Below are 22,898 nucleotides of genomic sequence, written 5' to 3' on the forward strand. Positions count from 1 at the left end.
CTGGAACTCAAATGGGAATCCCTGGAGGGATTTTGAGGAACACTGTGCTGACTGCAGAACAATTCTGCTTGCACCAACATACATTATGCGTAAGGACCACAAAGATAAGAGACAACAAATTAGGACTCATAGAGAGGCATATAGACATTCACTTTTTCCCCACTCAATTGGCAGATGGAACGGGAAAGGAACTGACTACAGTTGAAATAAAATTACTTGATAGTTGGCACTTCAAACGCCAATAAGAGTAGTCAGCGTCACACTTGAACTGTCTGCTGTTGCCAAACTCCACCAAAATTGGCCAGTCACTTCCAATTCCTGGTTCAGCATTCTTTCTTGATGTATTTGTATCCCGAATTACGAGCCCCACACTTTTATTATGTATTTCATGACACGCGATACCTACACCAAAAACAACACACATTAACAATGCTAATGAAAGACACACATTTCATTCATAGCACTAACCAAACACTACTGAATAACTCAGCACAAGGTGTGATTCAGTATCATACATATAGTTATCATATTCACAGAGATCATCTTACATTAGATAAGCTTTTCACTACACTGCGTGAAACTGAAATTTTTAAGGTTGCAATTCATAGTTGCAACTGGGTCACTACATTCACATATATAAATACTTCATGCAGTGCTGTGGCATAGCACAATGGTTGGCAGATTAATCTAATATGTAGCATGTTGTAGGTTTGAATCTCATCAATGTAGCAAAATTTTTATTTTTAAATCTAACCAAAAGAGTGTGATTATTATTTTCATTCAATTAATTGGTTTAAATATATTTTTTTTATTTTTAATAATTTGCTGCATCATTTTTCATCATTGTTTTGACTGTTCTATTTGGTCTTATTTTTCTTCCTGTCATTATTTCTTCATTTGGAATCTGCCTCAGCCATCTATAATCCACGACCAAGTGCCCACATGGACTGTTCACTGATTTCTAACATGGCAGCATGTGCAGCTAGTGTAAGGATAGTTACAGGTAACAAATGACATGGAGAAATTTCAATTTGCTTTCAGCCCTGAAATTGAGTTTTTGTTGTCGTGAGTTTACCCTTAAGGGTTAGCTTTAATTGCCATGAACAAAGCGATCATGATATTAGTACTGCTGCAGACTGTTGACCACAATTTTCTCGGCTGGGTTAGGACACAAGTTTACAGTCAGGGATACAAAACGGGTCGTCTGCCCCAGTTCAGTCACTGGTCACTTTAAATCAATAGTCGACAGAGTATCCAACATTTCTGACATACCTTGCACCAGCCACTAGAAAAATTGCTCTGTGTTAAACATTTAACATAATTTGTGAAGTGAGCTGCTTGTTTGTTGTCACCTGTAACCAAACGGTAGCTGGTAGCCAATGTGGCAACATTGTTGCAGCAAGTGATTGATGTCAACTATCAAGTAATTTTATTCAGACTATTGTAGTGAGACAGGGTACCTTCTGCCATGCACCATATGGTGGCTAGTGGAGTATGTATGTAGATGTGGAATCACATCTCATCTGGAAAGTCAGCCCTTGATCTGCAGTTCTGGGTAACTTCCTCAAAATCTACCCTTTTTCCTAGACCTATCCTTCACCCCTCTTCCTTCCACTTCAACCCTTCTGCCTGAAGAATGAGCTACTGGCTCTGAAGCTCGCCTAATTATAATCTTCTTTTATGTGTGTGTTCTGCCGCCACTTAGCAAGTAGGTTGTTTATCTATCCAATTCAATTATCATGTAATCAAAAGCTGCATTTAACACACCAAGTCTCTTTTACCAATCACTTTTAATATGTCCTACAGAATGTACTGTCTATCCTGTCCTTTTTTGAGATTACTGTTTTGTTGCACTTTTCTACAGGCATCATCTTACTTATTAGGAGTCAGTTCCTTCATGCTGTTGTTGTTGTTGTGGTCTTCAGTCCTGAGACTGGTTTGATGCAGCTCTCCATGCTACTCTATCCTGTGCAAGCTTCTTCATCTCCCAGTACCTACTGCAACCTACATCCTTCTGAATCTGCTTAGTGTATTCATCTCTTGGTCTCCCTCTACGATTTTTACCCTCCACGCTGCCCTCCAATGCTAAATTTGTGATCCCTTGATGCCTCAAAACATGTCCTACCAACCGATCTCTTCTTCTAGTCAAGTTGAAGAGCTGCATGTCCTCGGGAAAAATTATGGCTGTAGTTTCCCCTTGCTTTCAGCCGTTCGCAGTAACAGCACAGCAAGGTGTTTTGGTTAATGTTACAAGGCCAGATCAGTCAATCATCCAGACTGTTGCCCCTGCAACTACTGAAAAGGCTGCTGCCCCTCTTCAGGAACCACATGTTTATCTGGCCTCTCAACAGAAACCCCTCCGTTGTGGTTGCACCTACGGTACGGCCATCTGTATCGCTGAGGCACACAAGCCTCCCCACCAACGGTAAGGTCCATGGTTCATGGGGGGAGTTCCTTCATAGTCAACAGTTAAGGAATGGGTGGCTGAATTCATATGTGGCATATGTCTCTGTAAGATGACTCATGAACTACTTCCTAGAATTACAATCAAATATGAAAATGCTGAGAAAGAACACAGTGTGATATTGCAAGATCAGTAATTAAAAAGATGTGCAAAACAGTTGATGCCGTGGCCATACCAGAAAATGAGTGGCATGTCTGTTGAAGCCTGACTACAACCTAATGTGAAAAACAATTTGGGACAATCTGACACACAACTGATTCTATGCACCAATCTGTTCCCGTGGATGAAATGAAACAGCAGTTGCACAAAAATAGCCAAGGTGACTTAATCGGAGAGAAAGAGTGGTCATTGTTTTCTAGGATGCAAAAGGGATTGTATTTTAGATTAGCTTGCAAGACTGAAACAATACCTCACAAATACTATGCAAGTATTCTGACTCAACCGGATGAAAAAATATGGAGCCAAGACCCAGGGGGAAAAAAAAGTTTATCATCAGTGAAATGCATATGGTCACAAAGGCACTTTCACAATAGGAAAACTGGGAGTTTCAAGTGTGAAGTCTTCAAATATCTATTCCATTCTCCAATTTTTTCAGATTCTGACTTTAGCTTCCTCTTCTTTTCTTTTTGTATGAATGATTCACTTAAGACTACATGCGTCACAGCTCAAAACCGTTTTGTGAGTCAACAACTGGATATGTTTTCACTGCTCTGTCTCTTGTAACTCCGTTGGACATGGAGGTAGCAAATGAGGATGTAGGATGTCCATGACATACTGTTGTGCTGTCAGGGTGACCTGAAGTCATAACCGATGCTGCCCCAAACGCCCTCTCCCTATGTCGTTGTCATACTCACTGACAACTGTCATCGCGGGTCTTGTAGAATGTGACTCACTGCTGATCACATGACAGGTGCAGGTGTGAAAGGGTTACAATGTGCTCGGCGTACTTGCAGCAATTCTCCCATGGGCTCGTCAGACACGGTCAACCGGAAGCTTGCTGACAAGCAAGCCGCCCTTACGTACCCAAGCAGTCCAACATGGGGACACTACCACATCTGAATGTCTCACAAATCTGCATACTGCATAATTCAATCAGCCTGGCAAATGGAGACACACAATTAGGCCCCTTCAAATTTTGTTACGTGCTGATAATGCTGACTCACAGACGTACAGGGCATCTGTGTCCTTCACAGGGATCACTCAACATCTTACGCTCTTCACATCTCTTATAGCTCCTACCATTCACGGTAACAATCCGAGACACAAACAAAGCTAATGCAATCTGGTGACCTTTTTATCCATTTCAGAGGGTTGCGACTCTCATAATTTACCACTGGTATGCACACTCGTGAAACTACGTTGCTTCAGGGAGCTTCCCTTTTTTTTCTTCAAGCAGTTTAGTTCTTTGAATCCATTTTTCTTGTAGCTCAGAATAATTATTTTATTGTGTAGCAAACTTACAGGCTAGCATTCTGGCCTGAGCTGTCTGAGTTGGTGGTCATGTGTGTGTGTGGTGTGCTTGCTTGTGTGAATGAATGGTGTGTATTTCTATTTCTTTTTCTGATGAAGGTTGTGGCCAAAAGCTTATGTGTAAGTGTCTTAACTGTGCCTGTCTGCATTTTAACGTGCCATCTTTATGGTAATTAGCACTCTATCTTTTCCTACACTGCTGATATTCCAACCTGTAGTTTCCATTGTTTGAACTTACGGTCTACTGTTTTATGTTGCAGTGCACTTCTACAAGTGTAATACACAAATGTTGCCTTAGGAAAGTGTCACAATAACATCCATGTCTACCGTTTGCTATTTTTTACGAAATAGCATGTCACACTCGAAATTTAACTTAGCCAATGAAATAAGTTTGAAGATTTATTGTGTGTAAGAGACACAAGGGCCCACTGTGTGGGAAATGTGGGAAGTTCTGTGCAGAGACGGAGTTATCCACAGACACAGTAAGTCTTGGGAGCTATACGGGTGTTTAAACATCGCCACCTGCTGGGATGAGGGGCCACTTACTCTGAGGTGGCGCTGTGCCAGCAACGAGCTCGACCCATTGATTAGCACCACAGATGACAATGAGCAACCAGCTGCTTCTCTGTGCAGAGATATAAAATTTATCGATTTTGGACATCGGGTGACAATCTGTCACATGGAGAACAATGTTTACTCTGGCAATTTTAACACTAATCTAGTGCTCTGCAACATATTAATGTGAAATGTTGTCTATGATGTTGAAGAGTTTAAGTTAAACTGATATCTGAGAATTTGTTGTTTTTGTGGCACTATCCGGAAAATGGCCTCTCTTGCAGCTCCAAGCATAAATGTATAGTGAAGAAGAATAATTAGCACAGCACACTGGAACCGAGTAGGGATCCGGTTTACTGCTCGGCCACTAAATTAGCATATTGTGAGTACACCAGAAGAGACGCTGTACACACTTGCATATACTACATACACAAGTACAAGCATCGATCAAGCTACTGTGAAACTGCACTCTGTGTGACTCATCACTACATCAGAATACTGTAAATGTGGTGATTCCAATTTCGTAAGGTCTCTTCCTGTTTGTTTTCATCAGTTGGATCTTATTTTTCAAGTATGTGGGAATCCAATGAGCTGCCTGTTTGGATACATTCTTTCTGTATGTCCCACAAGTTGGATTCTTTGGAGACACATTGTAACAAGAGTTTTTAGGAATTTGCCTGGAGATTTCACACTGGGTTCTGTGTGATGTATTCCATCTTTTATTCTTGGACCTAAGATTTTTACTACAATTTTACATTCTTCTAATTCAGTTTGCTGTTTTCATGTCTTGTGTTGGACAAAGAGTCTCTCTCATGCATAAAGAAATTCTAATTTGATCACTGTTGTGCAATGTTAGATTTTAGAGTTCCAGGAAAAATACTTTTAGTTAACTGAGAGACAGTTTGTATTTTCTGAAGTCTGGATTCTATGCCTTCTTTTCATTATGATGTTCAGTGGTCTTTTTCACCTAATTATTTAAACTCTTTATCACCGAATACTATGTTGTTGCCTATATAAGTTCACCCAGTGCCATTTTGGTATCGTCCATTAATTTTTTATCCAGGTGAAATTATTAGTCCAATTTTCCTAGATTGCTCCCTTAATATTTCAAATTGCTTTAGCACATCAGTGATGTTTTTGTCAATTAGTATTACATCATCGGTATAGGTTACACAATATAATTCTATCTTTAAGTTTACATTCTAGTCAGTGTAATAGTGCACCTGCTCTTCTCCATTATCTTACAATTTTCTTAGGGGCATAGTTGAATAGCAATGTGTTATGCCATCCCATTTTCATATACTTATGTCTGTCTTAAATTACACTGCTTGAAAAAAAGTGAGACACTCAGAAGGTGGGGAGAAAACAAATTGAAACATAGCTAATTTAGAGGGTATGCGATGTTATTTCAGTGATAACAAAACAGAGTCAAATTTACACAGAACTTATCAGTTTGAGCCCACTTATCAACACAGCAATGCACCCTGTCTGGCCTGGACAGTGCGGGAGGATGTCGTAAAGCTGCTGCATACCCTCCTGAGAAAGGTGATCCACAACTGTTGTAACTGGACATTGCAATCATGGATACAGGCAGTGGGATGGAGTTGACGTCCATGTTGGTCCCATAATGTTCTATTGGGGACAGATATGGGGATTTTGCTGGCCACAGGAGTATATCAACATCACGCAGACAACTTAAAGAGACACACACTACATGTGGACAAGCACTGGCCTGTTGAAAAATAGCACCACAATACTATTACACACTGCTGTACCATCAGAGTTCCCTCGGCCATTACAAGCCGTGACCTGAAGTCATACCCAATGGCTCCCCACACCATGGGACTGCTTTGTGACCCCCCCCCCCCCAAAAATGTGGAAGAATGGGACCTCTCGCCATCTCCCCGGGTCACTGTCGAACTTCTCCACGATAGTCATTTGGAGCAGTGCAGGACTGGGACTCATTAGTGAACATAATGTGACACTATTCATTAGCAGTCCGTACTTCTCGATCATGGCACCACTTCACATGCAGTCATTTGCTTGGGTGTTAATGGCAGCCTATGTGCAGGACGGCAATTCCATAGTCTGCCTGCTCCTAGCAGTATGACACAGCATGTTGCAAGGAGTCTATTACAGTGAACTCCTGTTTATCCTAAATGATCGGGACGGTGGCCGGTTCCGATAACAAAAATTTCAGATAAATCAAAGTCCCCCTGTTTTCACATGTGAACACTCCAAATTGCATCAATATTGCGAAATACGATCGTAAAACGTGCGTAGGGTATGTAAAACGTTACTGATATGGTTGCAAATAACCCTGCACTTTTTTACTGAAAAAATTGTGTTGACATGTTAAAAAGGCACCAAACTATGATTGAAAACTCAAAGTTTTTAAGTGCTGTATAACAAAGCTCGTTTATTTTGCATTCTTACAGAAAAAATCTCCCTTATTTGGCAGCAGGAAATAACAGGAGTTTTAATTTTATTACCTACTCTTTTGAGTAAAAAATAAACTACTGAACAAAATTATGAAACAAATCTAGAGATTACTCAAAGGAACAAAAAGTCTGTCTAGAGGAACTTTCAAGAAAATTAAAAAAAAAAAAAAAACTTTTTAAGTTATGGACATAGAAGTTCTAGGATGCTTCATTAGAGTTTATTTTTTGGTAACGAAGTCACAAACGTCTTTTTCTTTTGTTTTTTTGCTTGAGAAACTATTGCTGCAACAATACATCTCCAACGTTGAAATCAAACTATTTCAAGATAAATCGTCTCCGCCTGTTGGCTGATGTACTCCAGGGCAGTTTGGATCACTTCGTAACAGAATGTGTGAGGAATATTTTTCTCTGATTCATCATCAGAAACATAGTCTTCTGACACTTTATGATCGGTCACAATTTGGACGATTTCATCCTCAGTCACATGAAAAAATGCCATTTTCTATCCACTCTTCAATGTCTTCGAAGTGTGTGTCTTTACAACCAGCTTCTCCAGTAAATTCACCAAAATTATGTCAGCTTGAGTTTTGGTGTTGCCTCCTCCTTCCCACCACTTAGGTTGCCTTATGATCTAAGAGTTTTTTCCAAGACCTAACAAGAGGAACTGGAGGAATTAGATTCCAAGCTTCAGCAATCAATGAATGACACTTAAAACATCGATTTTTTTAAGAGCTTCCACAAAATCATCTGCAGCATCAATCACACCTATTAATTATTCCAGCATCTTGCGTCTGTAATGTTTTTCCATCGCCTCAAGAATACCTTGGTCCATCGGTTGACATAGAGATGTGACATTTTGTGGGAGAAATACAACTTTGATATCCCCATCTTGCAGATCACCTGGGTGAGAAGGAGCATTGTCCACAAGAAGTAGCACTTTTCAAGGAAGTCCATTTCCTTCCATGTAATTTACTACAGTTGGAACAAACTCTGCCTGGAACCACTCTCTGAAGATGGCACTGTTCATACATGCCTTAAGACTGACTCGTGTACCTCAGTGGCAAACTGGTTGGTTGGTGTCTAAATGCTCTTGGTGTTTTGGATTTGCCAATTAAAGTAAGACACAGTTTATGATTGCCAGTGGCATTACTGCAAGCAAGGACAGTAAATCTTTCTTGGATTTTTTTGTATCCTGAAGCCATTTCTTCTTCTTTAGAGGCAAGGGTTTTCATTGGCAGCATTTTGTAATTCAACCCAGTTTCATCACATTTGTAAAGTTGATTGCCAGTATAACCTCCTTTGTCAATGATTGTGTGCAGTTTCTTCTTAAAATCAGTGTAGCAGCTTCATCCCCAGATAATGATTTGGAACTGATGGCAATTTCATGAATGCCACGCTGCTTCTTGAAACGATCCTGCTGGCCATTACTTCCGAGCAATTCTTGCTTCTTTCCTTCAATCAGCTCATCAGCTCATTTTGACAAAGTAGAGGACCTGAAACTGACACACCTTTGGCTCTTATTTATTCGTGCCACAAAAATAATGCCTCTTCTAACTGAGGATGTGCACCTTTTCTCATTGCTTTTCAAGATTTCACTGCGCTGCCCAATGCTTGGATGGAACAAAATTTTTAAATTCCTGATCAATTTGTCTTCCGATCAGTAATTGTACTCCTACTCTGCAGCAACTTTTGTGGGTGGCTCACCAGCATCAATTCTCTGCAAAGTGTGAAGCTCTTTTTCCAACAAGATCACATTCATTTTATGTTTCGTGCCTGTAGTCACGTTCAGTGTTCTTTCTACAGACACTCGACTGAGTCCTTTATGGTTTTTGGCCCCTTTTATCTCTGGACACTTTAAGGTACATAGTGGGAGCACGAAACCTCAAATCAGAAACACACAGATGCACAACTTGACAACACTCGAGATGCACTAGACAAACTTTTGACTTTTGAAACCAGGCTGTGGCAGCCATCAAATGAAAGCATTCGATACATCTATGCCATTTCCTCTGTTCTACCCAAGCCCACGTGGCAACACAACAGGGTGTTGTACATTCACTGTTACACACTCAGCTTTGATGTACCGACAACAAGTGGAAAGTGTTAGGCAGCGCACTCTAATTGTCGGTTTTGACAGGGCTACGTTGCGCTGCATAGAACAATACTGTATGTACTGTACTACCAAGGAGTTCCAATAGATGGCAGTGGCATGAAACCATGCAATACGAATAAGAAACACACTAGAGCTTCAACCAACACACGCACGAATTGACGATACTTGGACTTTTGACACACACCAGTGCACAGATTAGCAGTAGATTGCCAAAAAACACCAGCAAATGCTTGGCTCCAGGTGCACGCAAACTGAAACTTGTCAAGTGTCAATCTAGCTAGCCAAAAGTGTAGCTGCACGAGAGTTTACTGTACTTGTTCTCAGATGGCAGTCACAGATGTGAACAGGTTACAATGTACTCAGTACACTACACAGTGATGCTCCCTTGTAGTGGTCTCATGTAGTCAACTGGAACATTGATGATGAGTATGCCCTTACTTCCAACATCAGGCCACTGTCAGATCCAAATACTCCAAAAATACAGATGTTGCAAGGTTTAACCAGGCGACCAAATGGACATCCACAATGAGGTTTCTTTCAAACTCTCATCAGATAATGCTGTCTCACACCAATATGCAGCACCTTCATATCCTCCAGAGTGATGATTCATCTGACGCTATTCGCATCCCTTATATACCACATGATGCTTGCTAAACAGCAATAAAAACAAAGAACACTAATGAATAATGAAGGAAAAGACAGACTGTTACTTACCATAAAGAAGATACCTTAGGCTGCAGATGGGCAGAATTAAAAGACACTTACATAGCTTTCAGCCACAGCCTTCACCAGTAAGTAGTAATCTGCCTTTTCCAATATTGTTGATATTCCTACTGGAGTTTCCATTGTTTCAAGGACACTGATGCTTTTCTGTGAGTGTTTGCTTTATGATGTTTTCTGCATTTTAGCTTTTTTTTAAAAAAAAAAAAAAAAAGAAAGAAAGAAAGAAAAAAAAAAGATTTGTTGCTGGAAAACTTCTGAAGTCCAATAAAGGAGTTACAACAGCCATATATGGTTATCTGGTGGACCTTGCAGAACCAAATTCTAGGGCTGAAATATCTTGTTGACCAATGGGCATTAATCAGAATGAATACTAAATAAAAATTAAATCCAAGTTTACACAAAAAACACAGGTTCTATCACTGTTGTTTTTCGTTCTATTTTGCTTTTATGTTTGCTATGACTTGTTGAACAGAAATTTTCTTTCTATCTATAGAGTTACATTTGCTGTAATGTATCTTACCTCGATGTTGTTTCTTCCTTCTTCTCACTGCTGCCCCAATCATGGCAAGCAAGTCATCCTCACTGCATTTGCTTCGTATTGCATCTCTGAAACAACTGTTAAAACACCCGTTAAACAGTACCAGGCAATTACCACACAGTGAAATGTTGGTACACTAAAAAGGAAGAAAAACTTTGCAGAAATCTTCAACAGTAATCTTGTAGTCTGCAGTAGGCAACAGCAGGATAACAAACCCACTGGACAAGAATGGGAAAGTCATGATAGAAGTTACTTTTATTTTTATAAATAAACAGGTATCTTACACAAATGCTCAAGAGTGTACATAGGATCTTGGGCTGAAGAGGTGGAGCAGAAACTGACATTAGTTTTGTTGAAGAGGGAGTACTGGAACACAGCACAATTTCTTGCAAAATGAAGCCAAATTTATTGATAAACTCTTAATTAATTGCCAAGCTCACTAATGTGATCATTTTACGACAGGTACTTACTGCTTGGAGTATATGTGACTTTTCAGGCTTGCCTGATAGATCTGTTGCAAAAACACTTTGGGTTCCCCACCAGATAACATTATGCAAGTCCCTCCCTCAATATTTAAGTGACACAACGTTTTGGCATCTACAGGTGGTGGTGATTTCCACCATCACTGCTGCAAGATGCAACTGGCAATTTCCACATGACAGCTTTGAAATTTATCATGTGGATGACTATGACCATCATATTTAGAATTCAGAGGATTTCATAGAATACCTGAAGATGCTTAAACTAGAACTTTCAGATCTTTTAGTTAGCTCAAATGTTATATCATTACTTACAAAAGTGCCCCTGCAGCCCTCATTAGAGGTTATTAACAGCAAGTTTGAGAAAGAAATTGTGGTGCTGTTTAAGCATGTGCATACCTCATCCTATTTCTTATGTAACACCAACTACTTTAATCAAGTGGACAGTGTTCCCATGGGAGATCCTCTATTTCCCTTAGTAAATATCCAACATTCCTCCTTCTGGCAGAATGCTGAAGAGACATTTGTGGTGTGGCCCACATAATACAGACACTACCTATGTCCCTTCAGCATTTGCACTCGCTCCATCTGAATATTCAGTTCACTGTGGAAGTACAAAAAGATAGCAGCTTACCATTCCTGGATGTCACAGTTAGAAGAAAAGCTGACAGAACACTGGGGCATAGTCTCTACTGCAAACTGATACACGCAGAGTTTGCGGTCCAAAAGTTGCCATCACCCTGCACAATGTGGTAGTGTCTTACACTCCTTGGCACATAGAGCACACGTGATCTCAGATACCAACAGTCTGCCTGGTTAACTGTAAAACCTAATAACAGTGTTGCAGCAGAACGTTTATTCTTGTAAACAGATTTGCAATGTGTTCTGAGCAAAGCAAGTTCAGTGTAGGGATGTAAATGAAGATACTTAGACAAGCACTGCAAATGGCTTTCTTGCCATATTTCAGTGGCATGTTTTCAAAAATAGAAAGAATCGCTAGGAGAAACAGAATCAAGTGTGTTTTTCGTCTACCAGCGAAACTAAGGAAGTGTTTGTGTTAAGTTAAAGACAATCTTGACCCTAGAAAACATAGATCATATATAAGATCTGATGCCATTATGGGAAATCTTATATAGGGCAGACACCTCACATTGTGCAAGAACACTGTGTTCAACAGCACTGACAAAAATGCCACCCAGTAAATTAGTGGTAGCAGAGCACTGCCTGAATACAGGGCACCACACGTTTCCCAAGAGGCCATACGGTGGGCAATCTTACCAACAGGAATATGGAATTTTGACTAAGCACTGCCCAGAATCCAGCACTGACTGCCATGAAATTAAAACAGTAGAAACCAGATCCTCCAATGTATGACCTGATGCAGCACCTTGCAGAGAGTTAATTCAGCTTTTAACCACACGAGTGTCCAGAAGTGCAGTCATTGCCCACAACACATAAGCAGAAGGCTACTATGAATGGCATTTCCATCCAACTGGGAGTGCCTGTCCACACATTCGTACTCCTGCTTCTAGCCTGACAAATTTCAATTCTGCTGTGCGAATATCACCAGTCACATCTTGCAGCAGTGATGACAGGACCCACCACTACCTGAAGATGACGAACAGTTGTGTTGGTGAAATATTGCGAGGCTTGCACAAAGTTATTCAGTGGCCAATCTGAGAAGATTTGTATACATTATTTTTCTGTGACACAGGTATTGTGCAGCAAAATGTGATAACTTTCTGCATTTGCCTTTTTGTAAATTTCAAAATACCCCAAAAATTGGTGAGAAACACTGAACATATGACGTAACCAGATGACATACCCCACAGCATGTGCAGCAGTCGGGGTTGAGTGTAAAGAAATGATTGAGCAGTGCAATACTTTCATTTGAGAAAACAGAGCAAATTTCAAAACATTTTGTAAATATGATCTGTTGTAAATGTAGATGTTACAAAATTACTGTCCCTGCTGTAATCAAGCAAAAGCAGTTCTGATTTTGTGTTTTTTGCTTCTGTCACTTCTCTTTTTGTTTACAGACATTAGTTAGTAAAGAAAACAAAGGTCATTTAATGGCGATGATGCTATTCTGAAGTTTACACTCATCTACTTGTTATGCAATATGGTAGGTTTTCATTGTACTGTACTTTGCAAGAAATCAAGGAAACTGCAAGACCGGTAAATAAAATAATAAACTTCAATATAAATACATAATTGTTTAACACAATGAAAAAATACTGCCTGCCAGATGCAAGACGCAAATCCTGAACGCCATCACTAAAGTCGCACACATGTATCCGTAGCCACAACGATATGAATACTTGACTTGGGTTGGGATGATCAAGTGTGACAGACCAAGAGGCTCAACCACTGCAAGCATGGCAAGGTACATCATCTGGTGACATTTGTCATTTGCTTTTGACACATTTCCCAACATTTGTATCGTATCCAACATTTGTGATCCCATGTGTCTTGTATTAAATTACTTGTCTCAGGGTCATCTACAGTGCTTTGGAGGTTTTTAAATGTTAATACGCATCACCCTGTGTGTGTGTGTGTGTGTGTGTGTGTGTGTGTGTGTGTGTGTGAGTATGTGTGTGTATGTGTGTGTTTATATATATGAAACAAATACTAACAAAGAGATAGAGGGCCTGGTGAGTACTTACCTCAGCTCAGTACAGCCGATAGATACACAAAACAGAACAGAAAATTGACGTATCCTAGCTTTCGGAACTTCGTTCCTTCATCAGGGAGGAGAGAGGGGAAAAAAGGGGAAGAAGGGAAAGTGGATTCAGTTATTCACAACCCAGGTTATGAAGCAACAGGGGAAAGGTAAACAGGGAGGGTAGCAAAGATGGAGGCATGGATGTCAGAGGGAAGCCAAAGATATTCTACTGTAATTACTGTGCCAGCTTCAAACCAAGGAGGATGAATACAGAAGTAAAGAGGTACATAGTATAAAGATAAACACAACTATGTAGGATAAAAAGATGCGTGAATGGCTAAAGAGGAAAGGGAAAGAGGAGAAGACTAAAGAGTAAATGGGAGTGAGGTTGGTTAACATAGGTTCAGTCCAGGGGGATGGCGGGATGAAAGGATGTGTTGGAGTGCAAGTTCCCATCTCCGCAGTTCCGAGGTACTGGTGTTGGGTGGGAGAAGCGACATGGCACATATGGTGTAGCAGGTTCCTAGGTCCCTAGAATTATGCTGGAGGGCATGCTCCGCTACTGGGTATTGGACATCTCCTAGGTGGACAGTTCGTCTGTGCCCATTCATGCGCTCAGCCAGTTTAGTTGTCGTCATACCAATGTAAAAGGCTGTGCAGTGCAGGCATGTCAGCTGATAAATGACGTGCTGTCTCACATGTGGCCCTGCCTTGAGTTGTGTATGTTATACCAGTAGCGGGGCTGGAGTAGTTGGTTGTGGGGGGATGCATGGGGCAGGTTTTGCATCGGGGTCGGTTACAGGGGTAGGAACCGCTGGGTAGTGAAGGTGGTCTGGGAATATTGTAGGGTTTGACAAGGATGTTACGGAGGTTAGGGGGTCGGCAAAAGGCAACTCTGGGTGGTGTGGGGAGAATATTGTCAAGGGATGATCTCACTTCAGGGCTTGACTTGAGAAATTCATATCCGTGGCGGAGTAATTAGTTGATGTATTCGAGGCCAGGATAATATTGGGTGACAAGGGGGATGCTTCTGTGTGGTCTGGGGGTAGTAACATTGTTGTTGGGTGGGGAGGAATGTATTGTTTGGGAGATCTATTTGTGGACAAGGTCTGCAGGATAGTTGTGGGAGAGGAAAGCACTGATATATAATATAATACAGGGAAACATTCCAAATGGGAAAAATATATCTAAAAACAAAGATGATGTAACTTACCAAACGAAAGCATTGGTATGTTGATAGACACACAAACAATCACACACACAAAATTCAAGCTTTCGCAACCCACAGTTGCTTCATCAGGAAAGAGGGAAGGAGAGGGAAAGACGAAAGGATGTGGGTTTTAAGGGAGAGGGTAAGGAGTCATTCCAACCCTGGGAGTGGAAAGACTTACCTTAGGGGGGAAAAAGGACAGGTATACACTCGCACACACACACACACACACACACACACACACACACACACACATATATCCATCCGCACATATACAGACACAAGCAGGGTATATGTGTGGATGGATATGTGTGTGTGTGTGTGTGTGTGTGTGTGTGTGTGTGTGTGTGTGTGTGTGTGTGTGTGGCATACTGGTCTGAACTATGCAGCCTTCAAATGGAAGTTTTTTGATCACTCCTTATTTTGCACCCTGCCACCTTGGCAATATGTACCGCAAATCATCAGACAGACGACCTTCCTGCATGCTTCGAGCATCCCCTGGTGCTGTTCCGAACCAATGCTAATCTTTGTAACTGTGACGAGCAGTGTGCAGATTGCATCTTTGTATCCCACAAAGAGGTGACAGTTCCCAGTGGCATGAATGGTTACTGTTTATTGACTGTCACTGAGTTGGTGAGTCATTTGCTACATTGTGGCCCACCTGTTCGCTGCTAAAGCCATGCTAGTCAGTGGTAACCCCTGTCAATGATATCCTGTTGCCCATAGCAGTTCACTCTGCTGATTGTGGTAGTATTTTCCTTGAGTAAATCTGCTCACAGTACACCTTTGACACTGTGGTACAAGAAAGCCCAATGACTACACACCCTTATAGAATAAGTGTCTCGAGCCATGGTTACCCACGATATGGCAGTGATAAAATCACCCTGTGATCAACTGTCACACTGCAGCTGTAAGCTGCACCTCCTTTTTCAGAATACTCAGGTTTATTAATTTGAAGTAAATCAGATCTTTTGCAGGAAGATTTAACAAAAAGAGCACATCCACGAAAGGATGAAACCATGTCTAATTAACTGGAACACAAAATTAATAATTAGTGGTGACAAAGATCCTCTGCAATAAAAAATAATGTCCACTTACTTCATGTATGTCTTCAAGTGACAGAATATATGTAACTGTGTCCTTCTTATTTACACTGATTAAACAATGGAAATTCCAGGTAGGAATATCAACAGTGCAGGGAAAGATAGATCACTATTTACCGTAAAGAAAACAAAGTTGCACACAGGCACAACACACAAGCAAGCACTCCACGCGCGCACGCACGCACACACACACAGAGAAAAAAAAACTGCCAAGTCCAGCAGCTAGGGGCAAGCTACTGGAGTTGTCAGTCATATGTGTGTGACATGTGCTTGCCTGTGTGTATGAATGTGTGTGTTTCTCTGTATCTCTTTTGCTGATGAAGGCTGTGACCGAAAGCTTTGTGTAAGTGCCTTTTTAATTGTGCCTGTCTACAATGTAACATGTCTGCTTTACAGTAAGCAGCAATCTATGTTTTCCTATATTTTTCATTTACACAGATGTAATTAACAAATCAGAGTCTATTTATTCCAGAGAAGTGACAGTTTGTTCATGACAGTTCAGCACAAATCTGATTTTTTATATACAGCAAGGCTACCTATATATTATTCTGTGTGCCAGTGTTCATGCTGACTATAGGGATTCACACGGATCATGTGTAATTTGACATCTGGTCCTGTAAACTTACTTCTGCTCAACGTGAAAAATTCTCCAATCCACATTTTATAATTAACCTTAACATATCAAATAATGCACCCTTCGATATAACTGCTTATTGTCCACTTCCCATCACTCTATTCCCAATGTCAACCCAGTTGACCTCTTCTTCTAATCCAAAAACCATGGTTGACTCAATGTTTGCTATTGCAAGCTATTGCTATTGCAGCACAAAAGTGCCAGAGGCACCAGTAATGATATATAATTAAAAATACTAGAAAGTAAGGCTCACTGGTCCGTACATGCTAAGACAAACACTACAAGTGTCTAAGACACCGCGCTCTCACACAACAAGTACAAGGTCTGAATACATTCCATTTACGATACACTAAACTGTTTCATTCACGGTGCAATATACATACTCTCTCCCCAATAAACAGAATAGTTATAACTCAATTGTTCACAAGTGTATATTATGACTCTTGCCACAGCTATGCAGTCAGTATGCCACAGGGGTGCCATAGAAAGGGATCAGGTTCAATTCCTTGTAGAGCCGGGAAATTCTGCTCGGTGGACGGACTGGAATAGGGTACACTCTGCTTGTAGTTCCAGCTGAGGAGCTACTCAAGTGAGAAGCAGTGTCTTCAACTTCTGGAAGTTGATAACAGCCTGGAGAGTTGTATACTGACCCCCTAACTCTCCATAGATATATAGTAGAGGACATCTCTCGAAGGGCATTGCGTGGTCTTCTGGGCCCAATGCAGAGTTCCTTTATCAATGTATATTGTATATCACCACTTGTACACACTCATCAGCACAGTACCATATTGTCTCTTCGCGTGGCAAATTTTTATTCCCTTGTTTCCAGATCAAGATTTTTCCACTTCCTCTTCTTCTTCTTCTTCTTCTTCTTCTTCTTCTTCTTCTTCTTCTTCTTTTTTTTTTTTTTTTTTTTTTTTTTTTTTTTTTTTTTTTTTTTTTTTTTTTTTTACTTGTACCACACATATTCCACACGGTTTATGCTCACTCCTTCAATGATACTTCCTATCCTCCTCTAGTGTCCGAGTTGTCCCTGCTTTCCTGCGTGTTTGTTGGTTTAAACACCCTTGTTTCAAAAGAGAGTGACAGCTTCGATACAGTCTTGTCAACATTTTGTATTTTTATTTAGCAATTATTGTTTGAGCCTTATAGGCGAATGTCACAAGATATTGTCAACCACTGCATTCACTAGATTGGAATGGGGTTCATGGTAACTTATCAATTCATTTTTTAAGTTGCTGTTATCTTTTTCATCCTATCTTGGACTAGCTTTTCCATACTCCCACTCTATTTTACGTAGTCAAACAGTTATCTGCCCTTGCAAACCTGCTCCTTTACTACCAAGTTAACTAATACTGGGCAGCCTAACAGAAGTTCCAATATCCAGTCTTTCACCACAATTCACCTACACACACTTTTCACTCACTGATTTTCTTTTTTCAATGTCATAAATATTTTGCTTTCACAGACTGCTGTGCTATGAACATAAAATTGTAGGAACATCTGCCTCACAGGTCATTTTTTTTTTTTATTAAAGAATATGTTCCTTGCTTATTCCTATTTGCTTCTGATACATTTCCATTCTCACTTTTATTTTGTTTTGATCCATTTCTTTTTTCTTTGATAGACAAGTCAAACAACAATGGCAATATGTTGCAGCCCCTTGTGTTTCACCCTACTTACTACGAACTTACTTTTCTTAGCTTCCAATTTTATTAGTCATTTGGTTTTTAAGATACTTAAATTAATTGTTTGACCCTGTATTTTTATATCTTATTTTACCTTCGGTTGATAAAGGATTTCTGGTATGCTCACAAAGAGAGAGCTGATTCTTCCCACCCCTCACCCCCCTTACCTTGTCCTGAAGCAAACTTATCGCCAAGTATCTTGCAGTTTTTTTCCTATTATTAATCTCTTAGTCTAGTCATCAATTTAAAAGTGTCAGTTGTTGGTCCCATTGTCTAATAATTTGTACATTTATACACATGAAGTTCCAATTTTTATTTGGAACATATAGACTCTGATAATCATGAATCACAGTTCAAATGGCTCTGGGCACTATAGGACTTAACATCTGAGCCAAGGCAGGATTCAAACCTGCGACCGTAGCAGTCGCGCAGTTCTGGACTGAAGCGCCTAGAACCGCTCGGCAACAGTGGCTGACGAATCATAGTTACCATCACATGGACAGAAATATTGTGTTAACTTTATTACAACATAGGGACATAACTAAAAATGTCTTTACATAATTTCCAGTTCTGATTACTTTCCTTTAATTTAATCTCACAAATAGGTTAGTGTAACATGATGTTGACAGAGGCAAATTATATATACTCACAAATTATTTAGCTAGAGGTATCTGGTTTGTATGTCTGGGAGGGAGGAGGGTGCAAGCTGAAAACTTCAAGAAAAGATTACTCATTTCATACCTGCTGGATTTAACTGCAGTTTATCTCTTCCATATACCAACCACATACCTAATGTGCATGGCAAACAGTTTGAAAGTATTATTCTATACTCAGCATTTGGAACTATCAGTTCCTTAATGAGAGAGGAAAGAGGGATAAGTTTCTGAAGGTCTCAAAGGTCACTCGGACTCCATGACTAATGTGAGGACAAGAGGAACAAATGTGTCTATAAGAAGTTTTGGAATTTCACCTCCTGGAGGTAAAATACTGATCAGTCTGTCAGTCTTCTAGTAATTTTATGGTTTCCTCACATGAATTTTCACTTGGACACAATTATTCTATGTTTCATCACTCACCTGAGAGATATCTCTGAATTCCCAAAGAGACACACCTTCAAATTGCCATCAGCTGTTATCCATAAACGGTTGCACGTGCCACAGAAGTGTTCACTCATTGAGGTAATAAATCCCACATGTCCCTTGAAGCCCGGCACATGGTATTCCTGCAAAAAGAAATTGTAAAAAAATAGCTACTGCTGTTGTGAAAATACTATAAATGTGTTGCACACCAAGTGGAGGAAGGAGAAAATGTGCATTAAGTGGAGTTTGAACGCCATATCCTGACAATGTTAAATTTAGTGACTTAACTTCCCTGTATTTCAGGAACAACTGTAGCCATTGACAAGAAACTTTTACAGGACATTAAACTATATGTTCTGAGTCTTACAATAATTGCATTTCAGCCACTGCTTTTGGAAATACAATTTTTTAATTACACAGTTAAAATTTTGTGTACTTTTTTGTATGTTATTCTAAATAATTTTATTTATACATAACATTATGTTCTTCTTTTAGTTCAGAAGGCTCAGGATACATACTGAAAATTTGAATTCGCTATTCGAATTAGTTACTGAGATTTAGGGAAAAATGCAAGACAAAATGTAAATTTTCAGGAAGAGTTTTTAAAGTTTTAATAGACTGTAACTCAATATATGCTTAACATTTTATTTTTAGTCACTCAGAAGCACCCTGCACCATACTGTATATCATCCTCTTGATCTTTTTTAAGTTTTTTCTTGTTTTCTTCTTTCTGGACTCCGTAGTGGCCAACTGTGCTGCATACTCTGCTTTACCAGTGCAAACCTTGTCCATCCATTCAAATTCTCTGATGCAGTTTGCTCCAGAATTAATTCCCATATGTTGTAGCACTTTCACGCTACCAATGTTGCCATCATTAAAAGCAATAACAGCATGACTGACCCCCACTTTAGTGTCTTCATTACAAGAAAAACATTTTTTGGTCTACATCTACATCTACATCCATACTCCTCAAGCCACCTGATGGTGTAGGGTACCTTGAGTACCTCTATTGGTTCTCCCTTCTATTACAGTCTCGTATTGTTCGTGGAAAGAAGCATTGTCGGTATGCCTATGTGCGGGCTCTAATCTCTCTCATTTTATCCTCATGGTCTCTTTGCGAGATATACGTAGGAGGGAGCAATATACTGCTTGACTCCTCGGTGAAAGTATGTTCTTGAAACTTCAACAAAAGCCCGTACCGAGCTACTGAGCGTCCCCCCTGCAGAGTCTACCACTGGAGTTTATCTAACATCTCTGTAACTCTTTCGCGATTACTAAATGATCCTATAACAAAGCATGCTGCTCTCTGTTGGATCTTCTCTATCTCCTCTATCAACCCTATCTGGTACGGATCCCACACTGCTGAGCAGTATTCAAACAGTGGGCGAACAAGTGTACTGTAACCTAATTCCTTTGTTTTCGGATTGCATTTCCTTAGGATTCTTCCAATGAATCTCAGTCTGGCATCTGATTTACCCACGATCAACTTTATATGATCATTCCATTTTAAATCACTCCTAATGCATACTCCCAGATAATTTATGGAATTAACTGCTTCCAATTGCTGACGTGCTATATTGTAGCTAAATGATATGGGATCTTTCTTTCTATGTATTCGCAGCACATTACACTTGTCTACATTGAGATTCAATTGCCATTCCCTAAACCATGCACCAATTCGCTGCAGATCATCCTGCATTTCAGTACCATTTTCCATTGTTGCAACCTCTCGATATACCACAGCATCATCCGCAAAAAGCCTCAGTGAACTTCCGATGTCATTCACAAGGTCATTTATGTATATTGTGAATAGCAACGGTCCTACGACACTCCCCTGCAGCACACCTGAAATCACTCTTACTTCGGAAGACTTCTCTCCATTGAGAATGACATGCTACGTTCTGTTATCTAGCAACTCTTCAATCCAATCACATAATTGGTCTGATAGTCCATATGCTCTTATTTTGTTCATTAAACGATTGCGGAGAACTGTATCGAACGCCTTGTGGAAGTCAAGAAACACAGCATCTACCTGGGAACCCGTGTCCATGGCCCTCTGATTCTCGTGGACGAATAGCGCGAGCTGGGTTTCACACGATCGTCTTTTTTGAAACCCATGCTGATTCCTACAGAGTAGATTTCTAGTTTACAGAAAAGTCATAATATTCAAACATAATACATGTTCTAAAATTCTACAACTGATCGATGTTAGAGATATAGGTCTACAGTTCTGCACATCTGTTCGACGTCCCTTCTTGAAAACGGGGATGACCTGTGCCCTTTTCCAATTCTTTGGAACGCTACACTCTTGTAGAGACCTATGGCACATTACTGCAAGAAGGGGGGCAAGTTCCTTCACATACTCTGTGTAAAACTGAACTGGTATCCCATCAGGTCCAGCGGCCTTTCCTCTTTTGAGTGATTTTAATTGTTTCTCTATCCCTCTATTTCAATATCTACCATTTTGTCATCAGTGTGACAATCTAGAGAAGGAACCACAGTGCAGTCTTCCTCTGTGAAACAGCTTTGGAAAAAGACATTTAGTATTTCGGCTTTAGTCCATCATCCTCTGTTTCAGTACCTTTTTGGTCACAGAGTGTCTGGACATTTTGTTTTGATCCACCTACTGCTTTGACATAAGAGCAAAATTTCTTAGGATTTTCTGCCAAGTTAGTACATAGAACTTTACTTTCGAATTCATTTAACGCCTCTTGCATGGCCCTCCTCACATTACATTTCGCTTCGCGTAATTTTTGTTTGTCTGCAAGGTGTTGGCTATGTTTATGTTTGCTGTGAAGTTCCCTTTGCTTCCTCAGCAGTTTTCTAACTCGGTTGTTGTACTACGCTGGCTCTTTTCCATCTCTTATGATCTTGATTGGCACATACTCATCTAACGCATATTGTACGATGGTTTTGAACTTTGTCCACTGATCCTCAACACTATCTGTACTTAAAACAAAACTTTTGTGTTGAGCCATCAGGTACTCTGAAATCAGATTTTTGTCACTTTTGCTAACCAGAAAGATTTTCGTACCTTTTTTAATATTTCTATTTATGGCTGAAATCATCGATGCAGTAACCGCTTTATGATCACTGATTCCCTGTTCTGCGTTAACCGTTTCAAATAGTTCGGGTCTGTTTGTCACTAATATGTTATCGCCATGAGTCAGTTCTCTGTTTAACTGCTCAAGGTAGTTTTCAGATAAAGCTCTTAAAAAATTTCACTGGATTCTTTGTCCCTGCCACCCATTATGAAAGTTTGAGTCTCCCAGTCCATATCGGGCAAATTAAAATCTCCACCCAGAACTATAACATGTTGGGCAAATCTAATCGAAATATTTTCCAAATTATCCTTCAGGTGCTCAGCCACAACAGCTGCTGAGCCAGGGGGCCTATAGAGACATCCAATTACTATGTCTGAGCCTGGTTTAACCGTGACCTTCACCTAAATTATTTCACATTTCGGATCTCCGTCAATTTCCTTTGATACTATTGCACTTCTTATCACTTTAAACATGCCTCCCCCTTCACTTTCCAGCCTGTCTCTGCGGTATACATTCCAATCTGAGTTTAGAATTTATTATTGTTTACATAGGGTTTCAGCCAACTTTCTGTCCCTAGTACTATGTGGGCATTGTGACCGTTTATTAATGAGAGCAGTTCTGGGACCTTTCTATAGACGCTCCTGCAGTTTACTATTAGCACATTAATATTGTTATTCCCTGCTGCATTTTGT

At 40.1% G+C, this 22,898-nt stretch overlaps 1 protein-coding gene across 1 annotated transcript in view; it reads right to left on the reverse strand.

Moving 5' to 3' along the window:
* The window catches only part of LOC124555014 (molybdenum cofactor biosynthesis protein 1-like), a 61,616-nt gene that overhangs the window by 12,053 nt on the left and 26,665 nt on the right, over positions 1-22,898 (reverse strand). Inside the window, exons 5-6 of the mRNA XM_047128759.1 lie at positions 19,160-19,305; positions 10,287-10,372 (exon numbers count right to left, since the gene is read on the reverse strand). Of these exons, the coding sequence (XP_046984715.1) occupies positions 10,287-10,372; positions 19,160-19,305 (232 nt within the window). The remainder of the gene's footprint in view (positions 1-10,286; positions 10,373-19,159; positions 19,306-22,898) is intronic.

The sequence above is a fragment of the Schistocerca americana genome, chromosome X (assembly GCF_021461395.2).
Source record: "Schistocerca americana isolate TAMUIC-IGC-003095 chromosome X, iqSchAmer2.1, whole genome shotgun sequence".
NCBI lineage: Eukaryota > Metazoa > Arthropoda > Insecta > Orthoptera > Acrididae > Schistocerca > Schistocerca americana.